This window comes from Epinephelus moara, chromosome 14 (assembly GCF_006386435.1).
Source record: "Epinephelus moara isolate mb chromosome 14, YSFRI_EMoa_1.0, whole genome shotgun sequence".
NCBI classification, from domain to species: Eukaryota; Metazoa; Chordata; class Actinopteri; order Perciformes; family Serranidae; genus Epinephelus; species Epinephelus moara.
The window spans coordinates 24,918,307-24,945,456 of record NC_065519.1 but is presented as its reverse complement, the minus strand read 5'-3'; the positions used below and the strand labels follow the sequence as shown (position 1 = coordinate 24,945,456).

Sequence of the window (27,150 nt, the reverse complement as noted above, 5' to 3'; positions counted from 1 at the left end):
AATATACCAGGGAACAGGCCTGTGTATTCACTTTAACAGACATGTTAGAATTGGCAGTTGGTGAGAGAGAGCATTTGTAGAGGCTGGAGATTTTTTAAGGTATTTTGCAAAGTGCTGGCAAAGTGCTGCTTTCAGGGCCCCTGAAATTGCAATTCCTGGTAAATGGATGGTTTGAGGAGTATACAATGTATTAGAAGTCAATTGTGCATGGGAGGGCCTATTTTCCATATCGCTAGTCGAACAAGTGTGTCACTGTGTGTGTGTGTGTGTGTGTGTGTGTGTGTAGCTGTTGCATCTCTGCCTCCGTGGCACACACACGCAAACACATTCAGACTGCACATGCCCCCGCTCCATCTATTCCCCTGTTGCTCCAGCGTCTCTCGGCTCTGTCATGTGCAGGTTTGTCTGTATGGGGGGGGGGGTCACTGTGGGGGCCGCGACGTACATCAGAAACCATTACCCATAATGGCCTCTTTCCCCCACACCCCTCATATCCATTCCCTTTCCCTCTTCTGACATTTATTTTATGACTGCTTACATATCAAATATTTAAATAAACAGAATCGGGGGCTTCGGCTGAGGTTTGCCCGGGGGTGACAGGGGGGAGTTGCGGCAGAGGGAGAAAGGGGATGGATGATGACATTCATTTCCGAAACGAGGAAAGAAAAAAAAAAACAGGGTTGGGTGGAGGGGTAGTAGTGGTGAAGGGTGGGAGGAAAAGCAGCCGCGGCGGAGAGGAAGGGGGGAGAAAAAAATGCTTCGCTTGGCTCCAATCAAAGCGGGCGGAGGAGGGCGGCGTGTTTTTTCGCTTACGCCTGGCAGCAGCGGTGACAGACGGTTGTGTATGCGAACGTGTGTGCGGCTGTGAGTGTTTATGTGCATGTGCACGTTGTCGTGGGGCTCATCCGTCAGCATTTCCTGGGGACGCGGGAGGACGTGGGAGAAGGCCCTTGTGGCTCGTAAAAAAGCAGCCCGCCATACTGAAGCAATATCAATTGCGCGGCAACCGCCAAGGAGATCAGAGCACGACGCAAAGTAACAAAGGGAAAAAAAACAACAAGAAAAGAAACAAAGTGTAACACAGCAATGAGAGGAGGGGGAAAAAAAGAAGGACAGAGGGAGGAAGTGAAGGTGAGGATTAGGAAGATTTATCTCCTTTTCCTCAGGAGAGGAAGATGGAGAGAAGGCGGAGGAAGAGTGTGAAGGGGAGAGGTAGAGAATGAAGGGGATAAAGAGAAAGGTGTATAGATATATGTAGAGAGACAGAGTGGTTCTGGGGTGCAGGCGGCCAGTCTTGTGCTGGCTGGCGTCGGTGGGAGGCCCATTACTGTCAGGCTAATCTTAAAATAATTAATTGCGAAGTCGACGCTTTTTAAAGAGTATTGTAATTGAATCCTAAATTAGGCCTGGGAAAGGGGACGCGTCCTGCTTTGCTGCAAGTCTGTTCCCATTCTCCAGTCATACACACACACCCACACACACATCAGTGGGTCTTGGGCGCAGGCTTGCAGAAGGAAAAAAAAAGACAACAGGCGAAGGAAATGCTAATGAAATGCATATTTGGGGAGAAAGGGGCCATCTATAATTTAGCTGTGCTCTTTGAATGTGAATGATGTGTGTGCAAGCGCTGTGATTTATTTTTGTTGTGCAGAGGGATAATTCTGTCAGAGTAGGCTTTTATTCTTGTAAACAAATGTGGGGAAAAGAGCAGAATAAAAGTGGAGTAATAAAGTAAACAGAATGGTATGAATACATTTAGCTACTGGCATGAATAATTTGTATAGGGGATGGAGGGGTTTGATGAAAGAGAGATGACAGATATGAGAGCTGTGATATTGCCTGATGAAATTTTGGGTTGGCCTCCGATTCACTATTTTCTGCCACTTATTTTCATTTTGTGTTTTTTTTTTCTCATGGATTAGTTCTGTGTATCTCTCTTTTTCCCACACCCGCACAAGTAGGTAGAGCGTAGCTGCGCACACACCCGACATGCACCTTATAACCCCTCAAGTCCTCACGGGCCCTTTTGCACTAGCCTCCACGCCGAGGCTCCGCTCAAAATGAGCAGCTCAATGTGCTTTCACTTACACACGCTGCTGCCCACATGGCTCCTCCTGGATGACCCCTGCAAAAGTATAAGGTATAGAACTTTCTGGATCAAAGCTCCGGGAAAAAGGGTCTGCCCTCCATAAACGTCGGCCCTGCTCCATAACTCTGGCAGGAGCCAGGGAAGAAAGATGGCACAGGGTGCGAGGTCAGAGAGACAGTTCTGCGAGGCAATAATGGAAACGAGGCGGTCAACAGATGCCTTTTGTAAAAGCTAAAATGTAGAGAAACTTAAAAGGAAATGTCCTTCATTTTACATTATATGTGTGTATAGAATCATGATAATGGTTTCAGATACAATGTGCTCAGCGTTGACCAGTGCAGTCGCCAGAATAAAAGAGTTGGCCTTGTACATTTCAGCAAACCATGGATACATTACATTTGTACGTTTAATATGTATAATATCAACTTTCTAAAGCAACATTGTATATAAGCTGACTTTTCAGGAGGTGGAGGTGGAGGGGATGGGGACGCCTCAAGCTGCGTTCGAGCAGTGTTCGAGGCAAACAAACAATTGCAGTGGTGGTTTTTACCAAGTCGTTGCGTTTCCAGCGTTTTTGTAGTCACCTAATGTGGGTGTTTTTCAGCGACCTCTTGGTATTGTTTTACCAGGGATAGTGCCACAAAAAACGTGCTGTTTACCAAGCCTTCACTGCATCTTCTGCTGTGATAGTGCCACCAAACGTGGTTGTTTTTACCAAGAAATCACTGCATTTCCAGGTAAAAAAGGGAATTTTAAGACAGAACATGATAATTTCCAAACCATAACCAAGTTGTTTTTGTGCTTAAACATGACCACACGTTAACCACAACGTCATAGAAACTTAAAGAAGCGCAGAGTTGATGTGTCCGCAACATAATAACATACAAATGTAATGTATCTGTGGTTTGCAGAAACATTCAGTGCCAATATGTATTCTGGCGACTGGGTTGTTTCGACCCACAGAGATTACTGGATTAAGTAAAGATAGGAGTTGCAGTAAGTCAAATTCCCTTTATGCTACACTGTGCCTCAATGTCACCTCCACACACACACACACACACACACACACACACACACACACACACACACTTACATAAGAACCAGTCGGGCCGCTCCACCAACATGTTGGCCCTTGCTACAGTTCACCCCACTGCGCTGGGCTGTGCACTTCAGGTTTAGCTTTATTGTCATCTGTATTAAAATCCTTGTCAGAAATGAAATACAATGAAATTCTTCAGCTCTGGCACAAGAATCTGGCGGCATCTGTATGACAAATCAAACGTTCCTCATGCTGTTTTCCAAATGTTTGAAACCTATTCAACTCCTATTTGGCCCAGATCTGACAGCTATAAACTTGGCTCAGAACATCCCATTTTCTCCTGGCTGACTGGGATGAATAACAGCAGAGCGGACAATATTGTGGTCTAGCTGAGCACGGCTGACTCTTCTGTCTCTGTGATCCCTCTATCAATAAGGAACACAGGCCTGTCAGAAGGCCTGCCAACTGTCTGGCTGTCCACGCAGCCTGCTCTCTACGCAACATCTGGACACAGATGGTACACACTGATCACACACTCACACAAACACACGCATACCCACACACACAAAATACTTACACACATGTTTTAGCGATACTGGCAGACATTCACAGACATGCTGTGCACTTACAGTTGATTATTATACTGATGGGTGTTTGTGTGTGTGTGTGTGTGCCTGTGTGTGTGTGTGTGTGTGTGTGTACGTCCATACATCCACTCACAAACACAGTTTACTCGCATATTGTTTTCAAAATCACTTTAACTTGCACTCATATTCTTTAAAATCATACATACACTGGTTCACATGAAAATCGCATGTGGGTGAAATACACGCAGACACACACCCACCTTCTTTCACAGAATCGGACACATGGTGAAATGTGTGTTTTGCAGCCAAAGGATCTGTGGCCCCTGGGAAATATGTGCATCCCTTTAATATGTCTGGCCTTTAATAAAAACCTGAACATAAAAGGTCGGTCAAGGTTCGGCGTGTAAAACAACTCACGATCAGGGTGCTTTTCTGGCCATGGAGTGGCTCACTCTGATCTAGATACAGTCTTACTCAAAGCTGAATTAATAGCAGATTTAGCTTTTGTGTCTTTGCTCGTATAGCGATGAAAACTCAAAGATGAAAATGAAAAAGAATTAAAAAGGGTTGGATACTCTACAGGAGATGTACATAGGCACAGTCACTTCCAGCGTGATCATGTCCAAATCTAATTATGGGCCCTTTAGTAGCAAATATCACTCAATTTTCTCAGTCATATGTTATTCATATGGTCTGGCACATTCAGTCCACTGTAAACATAGCTGCCCCGAGGCATAGCAATAATGGGAGTGAATGGTGGAGTTAAGTGTGAGTCAGAGGTGTGCATGTGCAGTCAGGCCATGCATCAGGGCTCCCACAGGCTCTCATTGATCGACCCGGCTCCCCCACCTCATGTTCCCAGCCAGCTTCGGTGATTGATTCCCAGTCAGGGCCCTGGAGATGGGAGGCCTGGCCCGGACTCACAGAGCCTGGGGCCTCCCAGAGGGTGACCTGGAGGGGCTGCAGTGGGGGGAGGGAAGCCTATTTCCAGGGCCCCTGGCCCAGGTCGAGGAGCCCATTTCTGGGGGAAGCCTTCACAGTGGGGTGGAAGTGGAGTGGAGGCTCACATTCATTACACAAGAAAATCAAGGCCACGTCTGCCGCTGCTGCCATTATATTGAGGTGTGGGGAAAAACAAGGTGGGGTGTGTGTTTGAGTGCATGTGTGCAAAAGGTGAAGAGATATTCTTGCATAGACGTTTGAGAGAGGAAGAACTGTACCGTTCTTATTACACAATCTGTCATAACCACACACACACACACACATATGCTGTTCTATTACCACTGAAAGCTGGAATAAATGTTCTGGTTCCACTTACAATGTTCAAGCTTCTAACCTGCTGTGTTCCCATTCACACTGAACAGCGCCGCCGCTGCGCGTCAACAAGCCCCTTTACATGTCACTCCGCGACGGTAAAGTGACATAAAGTAAAGCGGAGGGGGGAAAAAATGATATGAAAATCAATTTTTTTCTAATTAACTTTGTAAATTTCCCGCTGAGCTATCAGACGTGGGGGCCTGGCGTGTCGTGCCGAGTCCGATAATGAAATCAATTTGGTTCAAATTGTTTCAGGTGACTTTTAATGAGTATCTAATATCCGCCTGAGGAAGGAAGGTCAGGATATCTGTTTGTTATTTGTGTTTTTGTTTTTAAGTGATGGATCACCCGCAGGAGGAGCATGGATGGTTTCACCCTGGAGGACTGGGCAGTGCTCCAAGACAAACAGCCTGAATGTAAATCCTTGTTTTTAGTGGGGAGCCTCTTTAACTGCACCACGGGTATGACCTAGTTTGACAACTTGCTTTTTATAGATACAATATTGTTACTATTTATTAATACCTTGATGAAAGACATTTTGGTCATTGGAATACACCTGTGTTTCAAAATAAAAAAATCAAGGTGGAAAGGTGGGAAAGAGCTTAATAGCAGGGACGTGGGCTTATTGTGGTCTTGCTTTAGATGGAGCTTTTGCATTCATAATTTACTCTGCTCTCTCTCCCTCAATGGCCAGCCTCCCAGCCTGAGGAGCTCGTTAAGCTTTGCCTTACAGGGAAGACTAATGGATGGCAGAGAAAGCCCCCTCAGGACCCTTTAGCATCGTTTCTGTTGGTCTGCTCGCTTAGTATTCACTTATGTATTTTCACCCTACTCTGAGCACAATATCATGAATAACCATTGCTAATTCATAAACACACTTGGCGATACGGGACCTCGTTCATAATTATCCAAGCTGTAGAAACGCAGTTCCTCTCCAATACCATTCCATTAGCAAAGGTGGTGATTTCCTTGAATAAGGGGGGAATCGAGCCTGCATATTTAATACCAGCATTTCGGCTCGGCTCTGGGAGACGTGGGAAGCGAAAGGGCAGCACATTTACTCAAATAGCCTGTTCTCTCTCTTTGGGGCAGATGGAGTTATTGTTATTTTCCTCCCCCCTGCCCCCCCTCTTTTTTTCTCTCTTTCATTTGGTTGTGTAACAGCATCTCTCCATGGGGTTCTGCGGGCTGGGGAAGTTAGAGAGGAGCACATTCCTCTCGTTCCACCATGGCCCTTAGATGAAATGGGTTTTTTTGCAGCGGCCCTCTGCTGTCCCAGGGTCGCGGCAGGCAGGAAACACATAGGACTGAGAGACAAGAAAAGACCGGGAATGTAACAAGGCTCTCCCTCCTCCACATCATAAACAGATTCTATGAAAATAGGCGAGCAGCGCTGCAAGAGGTGCCTTCCCTATTTCCTGAAAGCATTTAATTTGCATCGGTTTCAAAGCAATAGTCGTACCAGTCTTACCTAGAGGCTTTTCAATGGATTTTCTACCCAGCAAGAAACTTTTTCAAGGGGAAACACTGCTGATTTGTAGCAAAGTTTGTCAGATGATTTAAAAACACATGCTCAGCACATGAAAAAAACGTGTTAGAAGAGAAGAGAATGAAGAATTTTGATCTCTGACCAGACTTGAAAAACACAACAAAATGTCCCCTGGAAAAAAAAAAACGCTTTTTGCTGTTACTAGAACCTGTGCAGTTTTATCTTTTTTATCCTTGAGCCTACTCCTTGTTATACAGTGGAAATCTGAATGAATTCTGTCTTGGAAAACTGCATCCTGGCAGGAGATTTGACTGGCAAATTTGCAGTCTGTGTTCCTCCACACGTGTTTCCTCTACTGTTTGCAGACGATTGCATTTTATTTGTTTTCATTCTCTAATGGCGTGTCGCAGGCATGTCAGCCGCATCTCGTTTTGTCATTGAGGTTTTCTCCTCTTTTTTTCTGTCCCTGCTGCTTCTTTAGCTCTCAGTCTTGGGGAAGGAAAAGGGCTCGGGTGACCCCGCGACCCCAATCTCACTTGAGACAGATGAAGCAGCCTCTCTCCTTCTCCTGCTCCCTCCCTTCCCCTCTTCCCTCTTCTCTTCCATCCCCCCTCCTCCCCTCACTTAATGACGTCTTTGTGCTGGCCGTGACGAACCGAACGCTCGGCAACTTTTCCTCATGCACATGGGAGGGGGGGATTGGAAGGGGGCGGGTGTGTTTCTGAGTACCCCGATGTGTGTGTGAGCATGTGTTTGTGTGTGGTATAAATATTGGTGTCAAACACAGAGGGCACACCGATCAACAGCTCCGAGGACGACACAGGAGAGAGAGCAATTATGTGCATTGCGCCAAACACAAAAGCACGCCGCTCGGCCGCATAACAGCAGCCTCTTATCTGGCTTCTCTCTGTCTGCCTTTCTTTCTCAACTCGCGGCGTCATTGCTAAACATACAGTGTGTACGAATGCGTTTTCCCCTCGTCTCCTTTACGGCTGTCACTCCCTTGCACCTCTCTCTCCTCAGATAATTTCATGCTTCTCTTTGCTAGCCAGCCTTCATGCCTTGCTGCCTGTGCCATCCAGGCATATTGGGCCGAGGAAAGGCAATTTGGCTCTGCCCAGCTCCCCGCGGACCAGTGCTACTCTTCACACTGTCATTCATTACGAGACTTTTTTACTAACAAGGCGTGCGTGCTGAGATGCAGGATGAGATTGTGTTTCGAGACATAATTCACTGAATCTGGTCCTCTTAGCGATGCAGAAGTCACATGGGAACAGTACCATGCACACAGCTCAGCTACTTCACTACACACTCACACAATAAGTTGTGTTTTTAGGATGAGGTAACACGATAGGAGTGATCTGTCGAGGCTAAGTATTGTGTGTTGTTGTCTGCGTTTAGTGTAAGTTAACTTGCTTGAATCCTGGCAGTGAAATGAAGCGATGGAGCGATACTAAAGAGTGATCTATTCCTCATGGAGGCCGGGCAGGGAGGAGTTAACAGCGCGCTGCTCCTCTCCTCTCCGCTTGATGACATCAGTATTGTCTCTGCATCCATGAAATTAATTTTTCTAATCTTAGTCAGCAGGAGCGGGGGAATTTGCACACATTAATATGGAACTCGATCTGTACTCGCCCACTGCTGCAGTCTCTCTTCTCGTCTTTCTCTCTCCCCCTCTCCTCCTCTCCCATCTTTTCTCTTTTCCAGCCTTTCTATTTTTTTTGTGTGTGTGTGTTTGAAACAGCAGGCCCAAATGCACAGGGTTTCAAGCCTGAAATGCGGAGCTTTGTTCTGGAGGCCGAGGCATCGCCGGGCCCTGCAGTGTAATAGGAATTGGAGAGTGCTCTGCTGCATGGTATAAATAAAACACATAAAAGACAAGGCCGATTGTCCCAGCAGACCAACCGGCTCTGGCTGCAGCATGTTGATTCTCCAGAGACAAACGCGGCACAGAGGATAAAGAGGATCCGTTGACAATAATTATCCTTATTTGTTTCTCCTCACAAATACACACACAAGGCTAAAATGGATTCATTAGACAGGTATAAAAGAAGGCATTCAGCAGTAGTCCTTCCAAGGAAAAGAGAAGATAATCAATACCAAAAAGGCATCTTGGGGCTAATTTTCATACACAATCAGGTTTGATGCGTTCGGCTGTGGTGATATTTAGAAGCATTTTCACTAGGCACTAATTTGCGCCATGTGAGTGTGGAATAGGTTTTATAATATGATAGTTGAAAAATATGAATCCTGCTATTTCTGCACAGTACATCACACTGAAGACTCAGGAGTATCCAGACAGCTAAGTACAGTGAGCTTTAGAGCACCAATATACTCACTGTAGCCGCTCATGAGGTGTTTTCTTTTAGGAACTGTTGCCTATCCAGCAGGAAGAAATCTGTTGTTCTAGACAGTATTAAACCACTAGGTGATATAATGGATCATAATAGTTCACTGAACTGCTCTTTTGAGGTTCAAACAATTTCTGAAGTAGCCGTCGCTCAATAAAGCAGCTTGTAGTCCATAAAGAACATATGAAAGGATGCTTTTATTGCAGTGTTGGTTCTGTGAAGACAACCAAGCTGTTTGAATCAGACAAAAACAGGATTTTAGTGGAAACACTACAGCCCTGAAGGCTGCTATCTGGCAACACTGATCCCACTGTATTGTTACTACACCTGCTAAGTGGGTGAGCCTGTCCCTGTCACTGTATCCTCTGTGTGTGTGCGTGTGGATAGTAAATAACTGAAATGAAGGGCTGATGCAGACAGGTGATGATTTGGTCATCTGGTGTGAAGGACAAGGGTAGCAATAGCCACAGGGACACAGTGTGTAAGTGAGTGTGTGTATATGTGTGTGTATGTAAGCCCTGTTCGAACATGCTCATTCGCCATGGCTGATAAATCAGAGGATTTTTTTATAAAAATAATTCCCGCATTCAAAATGAAATTGGAATAATAACCATTTACCAATATTGTTTTATGTTTGTTTGATCCCAGTGTGTGTCTCATAATCCACATATCCGAGCCTTTTGTGTCGAGCATTTTGTCTCTTTCTGATTAACAACTTAGCACATTAAAGCGAGGAGGAATAAAATCATTTTTTTGCAACATAAAAATGTTGTCGATTGAGCTCAGAAAAGCAATTTAGCAGGTTTCACCCCACAGTAATTTCACCCATGTTCTGTTTTAATGGCTTTGTTTTCCAAAAAAAAAAAAAAAAAAAAAAAGCTCACGAGAGTCAGAGCGCTGGAGAGGAGTTCATAAATTGAATTTTAAATTTAGCAGTTGAATTACTATTGTCTCCCGTGCCTCCTCCCCCTCCTCCATTGAATGGCATGCCCAGATGAACAAAAGTGAAAAACACATTTGAAGAAAATAAAAAACAATTTCTGCGTATTCCCTCTAGTTTTTTATCTGCTGTCCCTCCTGGCACAGACACGATTCACTTCGTGTCATATTCATAATTTTTTTCCTAAGTACAGCCATTTCTCCGAGGGAAGGAAAAAAAATAATGTTTCAATTTGTCAAGAATTGTTGTCGTTTTTTTTATGCCTGGTGGTGTGAGGGAAATGGTGGGCATATCTCTAGGAAAAGGCTGCAGTGGGCTGAAATCTCATTTAGTGGAACTTGTCATGAGAGCAGATATGAGGACTCCGTTTGGGGAGGCGGAGAATACTCATTTTTTTTGCCTCCGTGGACAGGTGTGGATAATGCCATGTGTGGAAGATGGACCAATGTATTAGATAGCTCTATATCCTTTTATTGTGGCTGTTTTATTTAAGAATTTCCCACAAGTGTGCGAGAGAGCGAGAGAGAGATCAACAGCGAGAGCCAAGATTCTGCTAATACACATTTCTGTGCATGTGTGTGTGTGTGTGTTTAATCGAGCGTCCACTTCCCCTCTCCCAAAACTCTGAAGTTGTTTTCTGTGTCCAGTGCCTTTCTAAGTGCAGCAGTTAAAGGTTTTTTTTTTTTTGTTTTTTTTTGCAAGCGTGTGTTTACACTTGGCAGCCATGTGAGGGGATTTACTTGTGTTGCGCTCAGCATTTTTGGCAAACGGAGGACCTCTTGAGATGGATTGGTGAACTGGATGGAGCTTGGGAGGGGGTGTGTGTCCCATATCACGGGTGGCACAGTGCCCTGGATTTTCAGAAACTGGAGAGCGTCGCCCTTTCGCTGCAGATATCGCTTAGCGGACCTGTGTGTGTGTGTGTGTGTGTGTGTGTGTGTGTGTGTGTCTGGCTTGTGGCGTGTTCTGAGTGTACAAACATTAAGGCAGGTCACGTGTCGCCCTCCACTCGAGCAAAAAAAACCATTATGGCTACATTAGAAACATATGACCAGAGTCAGTTTTAGCACATCAAAAAATACTCTTAAACAAATCTCTCCTTTTAACTCTGTATAATGCTCTGCTCAGACACACTGGAGGACTAAATCTATTTTAGCTGCATTCTGAATTAAGTTATTAGATCACTCTCGTTCCTGTTCAGTCAGGCTCTTCATCATCTTACTGAGCAATAAGGAGCCGAGACAAATAATGTGATGATTCAAGGTCTCTCTCTCCAAAAAAGTCCAATCCAGAACCGACTTTGCCTTTTGAACTTGAAGTTCATCCATCAGAATTTAAAAAAATACAAATGATTTTTCTATCAAAAGCATTTTTAAACTGGTTTTACACCACAATGGCTCATAACTTTAATTATTCCCTAATGTGTTTTACTCTAATGCTGGCAATCATTTTGTCAGATGAGGTGTCAGTTTTGTCCGGTGGTTAAATATTTCATTTTACATCAGTGCTGCTGGTGCACTCGGTGACTTCAGCTTTGGCGTCTTAGGGAATGCTTTACTTATTTTTTGTTTCATATGTGAGGAGGGCAAAGTAAAGAGCACAGGACTTCTACACACGTGTAGCAAAAAGGCTTTTTCTCCCTCTTTCTTAGGATTAGGCTCTCGAAATCCTGGTGATGCAGACCTTTGCAGGATAACCTTCTCTCCTCACACACACCCACATACAACGCCATGCTGTGAAATAACTTTTAGACACCCAAGAGTACTCATTCCTCTCTCTCCGTGGCTACCCAAACACACTCTCTCTCTCTCTCTCTCTCTCTCTCTCTCTCTCTCTCTCTCTCTCTTCCTCTCTCTTCTCTTCTTTCGCACTCTGTGAAATAGTCCAATGTACTCCACGCACATGCCTCAGTAGACAAAACCACTTTAAAGCTAGAGCGCCGTAACCGTCCGCACGTAACCTGCTGAATAAAGTGCTCCCATCCCCTGACATGTCTTCTTGATATTAGCCTGGCAATATGAGGCAACGGCAATTTCTCCTCTACACTAGACGAGGTGATATTGAGTTGGGAAGAGGAGAGGGAACTGAGGAGGGAGCTGGTGGTGGTGGTGGTGAAGGAGGAGGAGGAGGAGGAGGAGGGGGAGGAGGGGGTTAGTTGGAGATGAGAGAGGAGAAGTGAAAGTGTGTGTGTGTGTGTGTGTGTGTGTGTGTGTGTGTAAGAAACAGTAGGAACAAAATGTCATAAATCACACATGATCCTACACGGCGGAGACAAAAGGGAGAAAGCATGAGAGGAGAGAGGGAAGATAGAAGAAGTCCACATTATCTGCCCGGCAGACAGACAAACACGCCGCTACGGGTGACGGATTAGCATTAGCCTGACGCACTGTACCGGAATTTTCCAATGGCTCACTGAGACCCCAAACAACCTCTAAAAAGGCTCTGAAATACTTACAATGGAATAAATCGCCCTTGACACCTTCTCTTTCTTCTCTTTGATTTTGTTTTGTGTTCATATAAGACGCTAGCTCCCAAGGTGTAGCTTTGGAGAGCCGGTACTTTTGACTGCTTCACTGCCCTGAATTCTCTCCCGGGGTTCAAACTTGCGAACTTGAAATGCCTTGTCACAATTGTCATGCAAAGTCTGAATCCCTGCCAGACTCTCAACCTCCTTACCTGTTCTCTTACGTGAATTCAGGAGAGCATAAACTGAAATGTAATTATCAGTATTTCTGCCAGTTTTCTGCAGGCAGCAACATGCAAAAACGAGCAAGTGAGAGTGAACGCTGTACGGCGATTACTGGCACCGCTGGGCTGTGGTTGTGGGAACAAGGCCATAGAGTTTTTATTGCTATTGCTTCCCATCGTTTTAAACAACATTTACAACACTTTTAAAACCCTTTCAGACATTAAAACAAAGATACAGGCTTCAGGTTTTAATTAAATCATTATATTTTGGCCCTCGTCCAGCAAAGTTTGCTACTGATAGCTATGCAATAAACATCTTTGCTTACTTAATTCCATTTGTAGCTCATTTATGACCTGTAGACATTAATTTAAGGCTTCCGCTGGCTGTGCAATTATAAGATAAATCAATGATGGCTGTGGTTTGGAGTGTGTGCACTAAGTGGACTTCTGTCCAACTTGGCATACGGATGAATACATTTGAACTATCCTCAACCAATCACGATACACCATTGTAAATGAAATGCTCTTGACATATCATTAATCCCTCTTTTCTTCTACAGGTGTCCTCCATGGACTTCATGGCTATGAAGCGCTCGCAGCTCTACAGCATGGCCAACAACCCCTACTCCACCCCACAGCAGCCAGGGGGCGGGCCCTACCCTCCTAGCCAGCCATACACATCGCCTCCTCCTCACAGATATCCAATGAGCATGCAGGGGAGGGGCCAAATGGGTATGGGAGGGATGCAGTATCCTCAGCAGCAGGTATGTCAACAAACCCCAACGCTACGTCTTTTGTACATGCGCATCTCAGTGTGATTCATGAATGAGTCAGGCCCCTCTGCGGTGCTGATCCAGGTTTTGTAGCTGGTATAAGCGATATTGCTGTGGGACATTTGCTTCTCGCAGTGAACATTCTTCTAGCGATTTTCCCCCGAAGGCTTGGCATGTTCAATTTGAGACGCAGCCTAAAATACCAGGCAGCACATCTCACACCCTGGCATGTGGTGGTGTCACTCCTGTTCATCACTCAGTTTCCCCTTAGACTCCCACTGGAGCGAGATGGGTTTAATGCTGTGTGTTTGTGTGTGTGTGTGTGTGTGTGTGTGGGTGGGGGCTATGCGTGGTATGTGTGTAAGCATGTTCATACTTCATGCTTGTTTGATTGAGTGCTTGAATGCTTGATTATGTATTTCTATATGCTTCTCTACTGTATATGTGTGTGTGCATGCTTGTTTGATGTTTTGTATGCATGTCTCTTTAATTGTATGTGTGTGTGTGTGTGTGTGTGTGTGTAGTGGAATGCTCTCTGTGTAGTAAACATAGACGCAGCACAGCCGACCCACGTCACAGTCTCTCTGTGCGACACAATAGGCCTGTGTTGGAGACAATAGTGCTTCTGTCTGCTTTATTGAGTCTTAAGTAAATCCCATTTGGACTGGATGGGTGTGTGTGTGTGTGTGTGTGTGTGTGTGTGTTGGAGGGAGAGATACAGAGAAAGTATGCATGTGTATTAATCTGCGTGTACTGTATGTATGTGTTTGCGTGAAGGATGTGTGTGTCCCACATTTTTGGCACGAAGCAAACTTCTTCTTTGTGTGTGTTTTTATGGCAATCTAGTTCCATCAGTGTAGTTTGAAGTGAAACAGCAGTACTGAGCGCCACAGCGGGAGAAGGGGGGAGTGTCCCCTGCTGTCACAGCCTGCTATATTTAGTCAGCCTGGTCTGTTGGTCTGGACTTGGACACCTCTTATTGGAGCGAGCGAGCTTCCACACATAGCAAGACCACAGAGATAGAAAGAGAAGGAGAGAAACACAGATGGACTGACAGACAGACTTCCTACATTGTCTTAAAAATATCGTACAAATCTGCATACAGCAGTAGCAGAGAAAACTGGTGTGTGATGCTCGTGTATTTATATGCAGATAGACTCTTACACCTTATTCAATGAAGATATATGTTGTATTTTTTAAAGAAAACATCATGTGGAGATAGAAATGATATGAAGAAATAGGTGTACTGAAATGTGCACGACGATTAAAAGGGTTACGACACTGTTTTTACAAATGAAGATCAGTGTATGGGGAATAGAAAATTATACAGCAACAGTTATTTGAAGTGTTTTGTGGCTTTGGGGGAGCATTAATGTCAAAATTATATTTATATCTTTTCATGTTGTTTGTCATGTATGTTTTTACTATCATTAATAATAATATAAAAAATATATGAAAATTTTAATTAAATGTATCTTTATTTTGGTCTTTAAGTTAGAATAAATAAATAGATAAATAAATATCTTAAAAAGCTCCAAAATAATGAGTTAATGTCAAAAAATTACAGCAGTTGATTATGGGTGTATAACAATATCATAATAATAATAATAATGATAATAATATTTAAAAATTGAATTTATCTTATTTTTTTTATATTTTAGTTTCAATAAATAAATAGATAAACAGCTTAAAAGCTACAAAAAATTAACAGTTAATGTCAAAAACAGATTAAAGCAAATATTGAAAAGGTGTAGGCTGAAGCCAGAACTTATTATACCAGCAATTACAAATAAAAAAAGTTAGGTTATATCACCATGAATTGCCAAAGAAGTTTCAGGTATCATGCTAAACCACTAATTTACTCTATCAGACATAATTAATTTTGTCTCACTGGTCACACTGTGCTCTGCAGTCCTAACAGGAAGCCTTCATCTTAGACTCCATTACCCAAGCTGCAGGTCTCAACCCAATTTGACGCATTTTGATGATGTCAACACACACACCCAAAACGAGCATTATTGAGCCTGTTCAGGGGGTTTGCAACATGAAATACACACAGTTGGGGAGTGAGTGGGGGTGCACACGTGAAGTAAGAGAAGTGCCAATGCATAATGACGTACTGTCAGTAAGACTCACAAAAATACATCCCTGCTACTGATTTGTGATGAAATCCTCGGGCGTATTACATAGCCCGAACGTAGCGCTATGGAACGTAATTAGTTCAAATAGAATTAGTTGTTCACTCTGGCTATAGCCATGGGAAATGCGCTTCTAAAGTTTCTAATTATCTGGCTCTGGCTTTAAAAGCAGCACCACCGCATTGCCTATCTGCAGCCGGTGAAATCTAGCTCACAGTAATGAGTTCGGAGGAGGAGGTTTAATTCCACACTCTCAGATGAGCGTAATGAGCCTCACCTACAGAAAAGCGGTCAGGGGTCTGATCAGGGAGGGCTAAAAATGAATGCCCCAGATGTGTACTGCAAAATATACTGTATACCAAGTCTTAAAGTGACTATTAATTACATATCAAAAGATGCACCAAATGCCGTTAAGACGGACATGATTGCAGCTGTGTCTGGAGGAGGAGAAATCAGCCACCCCACCCTCTTCCTTAACCCTCAGATGTTATAAAACTGCCCCAGGATCAGCTGCAAAGAACATTCTCACCATCTTGACTGTGGCTGCATCAGCAAGGGGGGATTGTGGGTGATGTAAGACGCAGCACACACAATCCCCCATGATGCATTGCGCTTCAGGGTTGAGACCTCAGCTTGTCACAGCCAAGCATGCTGGGATGTTGCCAGGCAACGTGACGTCAACAAAGATATGCATGTACGTCTGTCTCTGTGATTTCCCCAGGACTGAGAGTGTGTGTGCGTGTGTTAAAGTGTGTGTAGGGGGTTTTAGCAGAGGAACAAAAGGTCCTCTTTGACTGCCTTTCATTATTATGATTAAATCCTGCTAAAATTAAGCCCCACTCATATTAAATAAGAACTCCACTGCAATACATACATTTCATCCAGCAGAGGTATTGGGTGTGTAGGGGCTCACCTCTGTCCTTTTATAAGACGCGCACACGCACAGTGTCAAAAGTAATCTTTGTAACAGCTTGGATATATGTTATGAATGCACTTACAATCATTTTGATTGCACCTGATAAGAGCAGCACTCCAATTATTGGTATTTCATTTTTTAATCTAAGGGTACATTATTATTTTGTCACTTACCTGTATGATATCTTGCCATATAATAGGTTTTGTAATCTTTGTTTAGGTTTTGAAACATCTGACCACCACCCTAGTACACTAGATGACTTGAATTTTGTCTCTGGTGCTCACAGTGTTTAAAAATTGTAGGTCACCCCATAGTTTAGGCAACTATGAAACACAACATCACCTGTTCAAAGCCAGGGGCTTTTGTTGCATCTCTTTGTCCCTCTGTTAGGGATTAAATTGTTACTGGTTACACAATAAACTGGTAAAATTCCTGATGATTAGTATTACTGTTACAATTTTTAATTGTTTAATCTGTGTTTGATTACCGCACTTTGAAAAACTCACGGTAACTACTGTCTAGCACATGGATGTAGTGTGAGACCTGGATACAGAGTTGGAGGCGGGGCCCCGAAAGTTGCTCAGTGGTGCATGAATTACAAAAAAGCTCAGTTTCCACATTATGAAATTACTCAGGGCGTCCACATTGTGAGACCTGTAGAGCAGGTGCACCAGAGACCTACAGCGTCTAAGCTGAGTGTAGCCAAATGGCCGACTTCCTGTTTAGCGCTCGGTTTGCGGATTTGTTCCACTATTCCCTTGAGTGGGCGTACAGCAGGCAAACCCAGTGATGCTACTGTTTCCTTGTCCTCTTGACCAGCGACACAGTCAAGCAAGCATTTTAAAGACAGTCTATCTTTAATGTTGATTAATGTACATTTTATATGTTTTTTTATTTGTTTACATAAGATATTGGCTATGACATTATTTTACTATATTACTTCTATGATGATACTGATATCTGTGATCATTTTGGTTGCTTTCATTCTGATATGGAATTTTCACGCTGTTTCATCTCTACCCTCTTTTTCTGCCATCTCTCTGCTGTTGCTATCTAATAAAAGCATAAAATGCCCCCAAAATAATAAAGATAAACAAACCAAAAAATAAAAAAGCCCAAAGGCAACATCTATATCCACAATTTGTGTTCCTGTTACTCAAGACAATCCAGAGACCTCCCTGTAAACAGTTTTTATTTGAACTACTTTCCACTAAAAAGATAGTCCCTATGAAAATTGTTGACAGCAGGGTCGGTGATTATCCAGAGTACCAGGGACAATATACCATTGTTTGATGCTTTGAGCACCACAAACAGAATTCTATTTACCTCTATTGTTTTGGGGTGGAGTCAGAAATCTGAGATGACAAACACAAAACAAACAAAGCAAAACACTGCGTTGCTAGATTTTTGTTTGTGTGTGTGTGTGTGTGTGTGTGTGTGTGTGTGTGTGTGTGTGTGTGTGTGTGTGAAAAGACTCTGACGTTATAACCAGAATAAGTATAACTTGATTCCCAGAGCTGGATTCTTCAGAGCTGGACAATGTTTTGAATTTCTGTGGCATGTCTGTACCCAGAAATCATGTCAGCTCAGCTATCTATTATTATTTCTGTATATTTGTCTCCACCTTAAAATACACAGTTATGAAAAAGATGTGATATCCGCACCATGACATTTACATGCATAAACACATTAACACCTACATGCTGTATTGACACAGTTATATATATATATAAGAATGAGCTTGTGCAGGGAGCTAAGAGCTTACACAAAGACCTCTCCTATAGTTCATACAAACACTGTGACTGTGCTGTTACTTTAATCTGGTTGTTTACAGCGGTAGAGTTATTGGTGTACATGTAAAGGTACTCACTGCGTGTGTAACCCGGAGGCGATGTGTGACCCTTCAGTCCAGGTTGAGTCATTGTTTCTGGGGGACCTTGTTTACCAGTTCAGGCCCTCAAGCCTAATGTCTGGAGCTCTCTCCGTCTCTTCACTCACATACAGTACATGCTTGCACAGACAGTACACCTGCTCACGTGTTGATGCAATCGTACATGCACTCTCACACACTCTCCGACACATTCTTAACAGAGCAGTTCACTACCAATTAGGTACTCTGCTCATGGCCTCCTTTCCTTGATCCAGCCATAGGAGGCATGCACAGACACTGATCTCACTGTTGATGTCTCAGAGAGAAAAAAAAAAACCTTTCCTACCAGCCTGCAGCAAATAAGCCTAGAACTTGCATTAGGTGTAGTTAGCGTCATGCCGCGTCTGCATGCATGCCTGTGACAGACAGAGACAGGAGTGATGGGAGCCAGAACAAACATATCAGCAGAGGAAGAAAAAATAAGAAGAGGAAGAGGAGGAAGTAGAATAAGGAGGCGGGTGTCTTGGGGATGACAGGCCACACGAGAAAAGCGTCTGTTTTGGAAGTTGAAAGCAAAAAAAAAAGAAAAAAGAAGAAGAAGAAAAAAACCTTGCCAATTCTTAGCGTAATTTCCTGTGATTTTCAAAGTTGGCAGACAAAGAGGAAAAGGAATTTGAAGGAAACATTAGTGTTTGATGTGAAAAGAGGGGAGGGGTGATGGAGTGGGAGAAAGAGCAGGAGGAAAAAAAAGGTTATCCTGGAAAATGAAAGAGAGGGAGAAATAGAAAAAGCAAGGTGTGCGTGTGTGTGTGTGTGTATGTGTGTGTGTGCGTGCGTGTGGTAGGGGGGTTGAATGTGTCAAGGAGTCAGGCAGAAACCATTACCAGTGTTGGCTGTTTGTTCCTTACACACTGGGCCAACTTAATAGAAGCCAAGCATTTAAAGTCAAGTGGAAATGTGGCTGACCCCGCCGCCTGCTTGGTCCATACAAACCACAACACCCCTTCACAACACGCCTGCTGTCCTTCACGGCTTTTATCAAGTCACACTCTCTTTTAAAAATTTATTGTTCAGGAATCATCCTTATTCAGTAACGATTGGCGGGCAAATAACAAGAAGAAAGAACAGAAAAATAATACATCTTTACTCTGTGAAGACGTTGTATTCAACTCAGCAAGATGTGTACATTCCTAAATAATAAGCAACATTTCAAGATGGCTCTTCTGCTTTTGTTTTTATTCACTTCATGTGTTTAATTTCTGCAATGCAACATGATTTACAGTGGTTTTCAAAACAGCTGAAACCACTAAAATAAAAACCATTGTCATGCAACTGTCAATTGTGCATTTTATTGCTTTCTGGAAATAGTTGTCGGTACTCAGTGAAGCTTCTATTTGAACTGAATTGTTAGATAATAAAAATAATAATTTCATTTATATATTTTCTGTCTTGTGGTATTGTAACAGAATAGGCCTGTTGCACAGAAGACACTTTAACATGTTAAAATGAATGATGGCTGGATTCCATTTAGTTGCTTCAGTTTCAAGATCCTGGTATCGCGCATACTGGTTCGCTGTCAGTGTCATGGCTTACTGAGACACTCATTTGTAACACCTGAGTTTTTTTTCTGCTGTGACAAGTTAAAATGTGTGCTGTGAAAAAGGAGCAAGGAAACTGAAGCAGCTAAATGGAATTCAGCTGTTGTTATTTTTGTTATTTACACCTGTGCTCTTCCTACTGTGATAAAATGTCTCCCATGAAAAAGACTTATTGATTGACAGGTCTCTTAATACCTAACAAGAATGACAAGAGCCAACAAGTTAAGTTTGTAAACATCAGACTCAGAGTTGTTACCAGATGAAAAACACACAGAATGCTGATAATTAAAACTTAATTTGTGAGTATACTCGCCACGGCCAAAAAATAGTGATTGGGCTTTTAAGTTTCCATTAAAACAAAAAGCTGTAAAAATCCTTGTCTGTCCAAACATCATCTTGTGGGCTATCGACTTTAGGGAGTTAGATGGGTAATTTACGACATCGATTGAGCCTGGGTGGGGGGGTTCCTCACCAGTGGGGAGAGTGAGGGCCACTTGGAAGCACTTAGGGGCCCCGGGTGCCGGGGTTGTCTCTGGGGTTAATGCAGCCAGCGCTTCTGGCTCTGACGGATGGCTGGGAAGCCCCAATAAATCAGCCCCTCTGCCAGGAAAGATGGAGGGAGAGGAGGGGTGAGGGTACAAAGGGGACCACTCCAGCCTCGTCACGCCCCTCCCTTTTTGAAAGGCTCTTGAAACACCGGAGGCTCGCTGTTCAAAGTACACATCTCAGCCATGCAGATGCACACCCGCACAACGCACACTTTCTTTCTTCTATCTCCTCCACAACTCCAGAACCTGCACTCCATGCCAGCCCGTGGGACCCTGGGCATTTTCACCTCACAATTAAAAAAGACATTAGGAGGAGAGAGAGAGACGGAGGGAGGGGTTAAAGGAGGAGAGAGAAAAGGATTGAAAGAAAGGAGGACAACGATATGGAAAGGCTGATTAATTAAGGGTTCCTCTCTGGCTATAGAATAGATGAAGTTTCAGGATCAATTAATTAGCAAGCTAGCCTACGCACGTCAATGGCTCTAATAGCCTGCTCTCATTTGTAACTTTTATTACCCCGCTGCTGTGGAGTGGCTCTCAGCCAATCAGACGCCACGTGGAGACGATGCTACGTGGCCATTAACTGGAAAGGGGGGAGAAAACCCCTCCCGTTTCAAAGACACAGTTGAAGCGACACTATCAATTATATCAAGTGTGTATACTAGATCTAACATAAAGGAAGATAGCAAAACACAGAGTGGGACATGCATTAGTAAATTTTGTGTCCACTCAGGACAAGCATGACATGCACGTAATGTATAAAACTAAACTGTGATATATATGATACGACCCAGTGGATTATACTTTTGTGAGCCATTAGTGGAATTACAAACCCAGCTGTCAGTTTTTTTCTTGCTCTTGCATTAGTTGTATGAGCTGCAAACTCCATCATTCTCGCATAGGCAGGTGAAGTGATGTCGGAATTTAATATAATTTAGTGTTGAATGCAGGCAATCGGTGTAAAACGTCACAAACGGAGTGTTTTTTGAAAGATCCAGGCTCGGCGCTCTGTGTCTGCAGCGCTCTATATGTGCCTATTGATAAGATAAAAGAGCAGGGAGATGAAAGTGGAGCGAAACAGAGGGAGCGAGGAAGAGAGAGGAAAGCAAGGGATGCTTTACGTCTTTGCCGAGTTACTAGGGGATTAGTCGCTGCTCTAATTGGCTCACCGAGAATTCATCTCTGTTTTTCTTTCAGATTAGAGATAGATTTTTACGCAGGTCAAGTCTGCTCCGGCATCTCAGTTTCTGGGCTTCATTTGTGGAGCGGAGAAGTGCAGAGACGTGACACGCCATCAACATTTGAAAACAGATCTGAGAAGGCATAGATTGGCATGATCAAGGTGTTACCTCAATTCAGCCTCTGTGTATCGCTCACATCCATCCATTTGGTGTTAGATTGGTATGAGAAGAGAAGATGAAGACAGAGCCCAGTTATAGAGACTATGGAGTCGAAATTCAAAGTACGTCTAACATTCTGTAGTGACTTGAATATGAGTCGCTCTGAATTCTTTTGCAACACCTTTCAAGATAAGCGCTAAATCCAGGAAGATAAATACAATAAATAATCTCTTAATAAAATATAACAATAAACATATTGTAGCCTTTCAATATTAAAATCATCTCAAGAGAATCATCATGAACTTGTGGATTGTTTTAACCAATCATGAACAATTTGGAAAGGTTAAGATGCATTCAGGTAACTACTGTTTTTCTTCACAATGACCTGAGGAAGGAGACAGACACAGAGAGAAAGTGCTGAATGTTTAAGTGTGAAACATCATGTCATATTCAGGCTGATACGGTTTATAGATCTTTTGGGTCAATATGGCAACTTGATGCTGTGTATGTTATCTGTTGTGTTATTTAGTGATCATACAATGCTGTGTGCTTCCTCCCTTGTTTCTCTCTTTTTGAGGGAAACACCATAATATTTCTAGCAAAGCTGCCGACATGACCATAGATTAATAATGGTTACTTATAAACACCTAGTTGCCAGTTTATTAGGTACACCTAGTTATAACTAGAGAAGGGTTTTATTGATTTTATAGTAATTTTGGAGGCTGCAGTTTGTTGTGCTGTTGAACTGTATATTACACCTATTGTTTTAAGTGGCTGAACATACACCAAAAGCATTACAAGGCACGTCAAACTACTTTGGTGCCCCTACTCCAATCGTGTTTTGATTTCGGAGCGTCAAATGACAACCCAGTAACCGAATCTGTTTTCCCGCAGTTGCAATTATTGTGCAGAGTTGTTCCTGTCCAACGAGATCTGAATGCACCTCGAGGGAGCGCGTGTTGCAATGATTCCTATGGCAAAGTACTGTTTGAAAGCAATATAATCATCTTTATAAAGTTTATCAGTGGTAATAAATGATCTGAAGTCTATAGTTTATGAACATTTGGAGTCATAAATGTTTTATTCAACTCAGTAGAAGTAGCATTTCTTTGGTACGATTGGTCTGAAATTTGCGAGGTTTCCTTAATTAATCTCTCAATAATTCTGGGGGTGAACTTTTCCCAAAATGCTGCTGATTCTCTAGTGTTGGAATTTCATGTAATGTTACTCAAATAGGAATGTATAGGAAATGAATGGGAGTATCTGTTATGTACAACATTTTCACGCTAAATAACGACCTGTTCCTGAAAGACTGCAGGTTCTTTGGTGCTGGCATTTCAAATCTGATGCCTGCAGTGCGCCATGGAGCATCAATTGACGCGTGTCAAACGAGGCACGTCAATTATGGCTTCCAGCGCGTTTGGGCCTTTATCAGTTAGTAGTTGAATCAACACCTCATAACAGTTTGAACAAAAACAAAATGTTATAACCTTCATAAAGGCAGGATTTACTGCAGGACTGTTGTGTGAGACCGCATTAGTTTTTGTCAGGTTCTAGGTTCATCCTCTCTTCTCCAACATCTGATTCATCTCTAACACAGCGTACAGTATCCGCACTGACCTGAAGGAACCCGCCAATCTATAGTGTCACTGTCGCTTAACACAGCAGCACCTCAGAGCGTTAGCATCTGAGAAAGACAGCCTCGCAGCAGGAGATGTAAAATACGAGTATAATCTCCTGCGCTGATGTCGACCGCTAATGGTGAACAAGCGTGTTTCAACTAGAAGCCCCCGTCCCTCCCTCCCTCCTCCCTGTTCAGATGTAATTGACATGACTCCTACACAAGTTCGAGCCTGTCATCACAGCGAGCGGTGAAAAATGCCGCCATGTGCCGGAATGATTGATCTGAAAGACATTTCAGGGCTATTTTGTGCTGAATTGTGGTGTTTACATGTGTCGCGAGCCTTCTTTCCTTCTTCTCCCCTTTGTAATTTAATGATGATTATTTTCTATCTGTCAAGGTAGAATTTAGTTTGAGTTAGATCTGGTATTAGGTAGCCTTCCCAGCGCTGAATTTCCAATATAAACATTGAGAAATTCTGTGTTGAGAAACATTTCAGGTGATCAATTATCTATTTACCAGTCTCTCTCACATTCTTTCCTTGGGAAAGCCTGCGAAAACTCCTTCAGTTTCAGCATCTGCACTCTTTTTCCTCTCTCATTCAGATCCAGTTTGACCCCCCCAATGAATCACATTTGCTTTTTTTTCTCTCCCTCTTTCTCAATTTCCCCTCTCTCTTCTGTCTTTCTTGGCCACAGATTGGGGTCAGGAGTTTAGTAGGGGAAAAACATTTGGAGCCGGTGGCACGGGGCCCAGAGCCTCTCGCAAAAAAAAAAAAAAAGAAAGAAAAAATAAATCGCTGTTCACACACACATTACAGAGAGCATTAACCTGCCCTGCTCTGCCTCTCCAAATGTCTCCATTACGGCTCTGCTTGGAACAACACAGGCATCGCTAGTCGCAGCCAGCCATCAATTGATGTGAGCAGAAACAGAGAATTAGAGAGAGGGAAAAATAAAGAAAGACAGACAGGGGGCAGAGAGCAACGTTTGGCAGTCTTCAGAAAAGGGATCCGAGATGAAAATATAGAAAAACACGCCTGTGTGTCTAACAGTCGATAGCTACACTATCTGCTCGCTTTCACTCGCCGTCAGAGCGATGTTGATGTTATCACCAGGTCGATAAGTCACAATCTTTGAATAGACAGGCTTGTGTTTTCATTTGGGAATAAAAACCTGCGGTATATGAAGTGCACCATGCTTCATACAAAAAAAAACAAAAAAAAACGACCAAATTCATCTGCAACCTTGTTTTTCTTTGTTGCCTGAGTGTGACGGTGTTTCTATGTTTTTATATTTAGTCTCGGCTTGATGTGTAGTGTCTAGGTTCAGGTTACCGGCACGTCACGATTGAGAGGCCTGTATATCACTCCTCCTGTCCCTCACTCTTTCTCTCGGTCCTCCAAGGGCAGCTCATTCCTTGAGGTGTCAAGGGCCTCCCGATGTATGAGGAGGGGGAGGAGCGAGAGAAAGAGAGATCAAAGAGAGGTATAGAGCGACGGAGAGCGCCCTCACCTTGGGAGGGGGTGAGAGAGATGCGAGGACGATGACGAGCATGATGATGCATCCCCTTTTCTTTCCCTTATGTTTAATCATGAGCCTGTTGATGCCGATCCGTCCCTCTGAAGCCTCACATTTCATTAAGGGACTCACCTTCGCCTGCAATTCACAAACCAAGATGCTGCGCCCGTCTCATTCTGTATACAAGAGTGCACGTGGTATTGGCTATGAGCGGCTGATCTTATCACCACACGGAGCTGAAGAAGCTGGTTGATTTGTTTTGGTCCTGAGTGTAATGATAACCTCTTGTCGGCTGCGCAAGCTCAGCTCAGACGTGAAATGTGTTTCTTTTGATGTCAACTTTGTGTGTTACAAAATAAGGAGAGTTGATATTCATATTTCCAGTCACAGACTTTAGCAACAGCTCATGCGCCCTGTGATTTTAGACTGGACTAATGTAGAAACTGTCTTCCAAAAACTTCTGTTGCTGCAAAGTGTGCGCAAGGTTTAAACACCTTGACATAAACTACATTAAAAAGCTTATTGTAGTATTTTTACTCATTTTCTTTGATTTAAACAAAGTGTTGTCTAACCAGTAGGCAGATGTGTAGAAAATTGACATCAAGCAAAAAGAGAAAGTTCCCTCATTATAAGTGAATTAAAGGTGCAATACTTTGTTCATGGTTTGTTGTCGGGCATCAAGTTCACAGCGTGAAACAAAAGCATCTTCGTACCAAAGCCACAGGATGCGACAACCAATCATAAAGGGAAGCTAGGTGTCAAACAACTGAGACAAATCTCATATCACTCATTTATAAAAAAACAAAGCAAAAAAAAGTCTTTAAATGAGACAAATTGTATACATCAGGATCCATAGAATACAAATGAAAATTTAAAAAGAAGACAAACAAAAGAAACAGGTACTAAGTGATACTAGTCAGATCTTCTACAGATATTTTTCCCAAAGAAATAATAATGGTAAAAATAAATGACCAAACAATGGCAAGACTTATATAAGGGAAACATTTATTATCACTTTTCCTTTTGAGTAGATAAATTCTTTAGCTTCATCTTAAAATATCACTACTGTCAAAAACATTTCAGGGTACATTTGTTTCACCAACACTAACACACTGTAAATTTGATGTATAGTCTTTGTCTAAATCCCCCCAGTTCTTATATCTAAAGACTCTTTTTTTTTCTTGTTGGGTTTATTTCACTTCTGGATATCTAAACTATTTTAAAAATAAGGCTTTATCCACAGGTGGAGATTTTAAGGTGTGATCGATCAGACAGCGAGAGGAAAAGGAAAGCTGCAGGTCAGCTGAAATATTCTACAGTTGCATAAATGCTTCAGCCACTTATGGCAAATAAGCTTTAGAGAAATAGATGAGGCAACTGCCACAGTTGTCAGAGTTATTTTGATACCGGTATACCTTTTAATTCTTTTGACTGACAGATCCGTCAACACCGCCATTTCTCCCTCACTGTTTCCCCGCTGCGCTCTCTTGCTGAAATTTCCTTTGATTATATGCCTTTAAGTAGCTTTTAGATTTACTGAACTGCTGGAGAGTCTGAATATGGAAAAAAAAACTGTTTCATTTTGCATTCTGTTTAGAAATGTAATTATTTTAATGTATCCAGCTTTTGCATATTCACATCCATCCCTCCAGTGATGCTGCAATGCACACATAATATTATTTTAAAAGAGCATTTGTCCGGTTGTAGGTGCAATAACTAACCCTACAGTTCTTTGTGCTTATGTTCAAACCTCCTGGCCTCTTTCTGCCCCATGACGAACCTTACATAAGTAATTTGGGACCATTGTTGAAGACTTGGAAGAAAAATGGCTGCCATTGAGACAAACACACCTAACGTGCCACAACAACAGTTCTTGATCAATATCTATCCTTGTATGATTAAGTTCAAGTAATAAAAGACGTGTTTAGCTTGGTGCCAAGTTATTTAATGAAACTTGGACGGGATTATATATATTAAAATGTCAGTTTGAATCGATGACGTTGGGCTTTTAGTGTAATGTATGCTAATGCTAGCAAAGTAGGTATAGGGTATTACTGCATCCATCAGTTTCTGTGCAGGATATAAATATAATATAGTGCTGACATGTTATCATTTCTTTTCATCAGCGTGTCCTACCATCACTGCGGGGACATTGGATTATTTGTTAGTTTTATTATTAACTGCCTGTTTGGTCGTTTCCATTTGTATAGATCAAGGGTGTCAAACAGCAATGTGTTTTCTCGGTCTTGACACCAGAGCTGTGTAATTAAATATACTCAAACATGTCAGTATGCATACTAACTTATTTATTTTTGAGTTTGCTGTT

The 27,150-nt window shown here is 42.7% G+C and overlaps 1 protein-coding gene across 5 annotated transcripts in view; it reads left to right on the top strand.

Annotated features, from left to right (window-relative positions):
* Window positions 1–27,150, top strand: part of LOC126401041 (AT-rich interactive domain-containing protein 1B-like) — a 192,237-nt gene that overhangs the window by 11,927 nt on the left and 153,160 nt on the right. For all 5 annotated transcript variants that reach the window (XM_050062087.1, XM_050062089.1, XM_050062088.1 and 2 more), the window contains exon 2: window positions 13,061–13,264. In XM_050062087.1, the coding sequence (XP_049918044.1) occupies window positions 13,061–13,264 (204 nt within the window). The remainder of the gene's footprint in view (window positions 1–13,060; window positions 13,265–27,150) is intronic.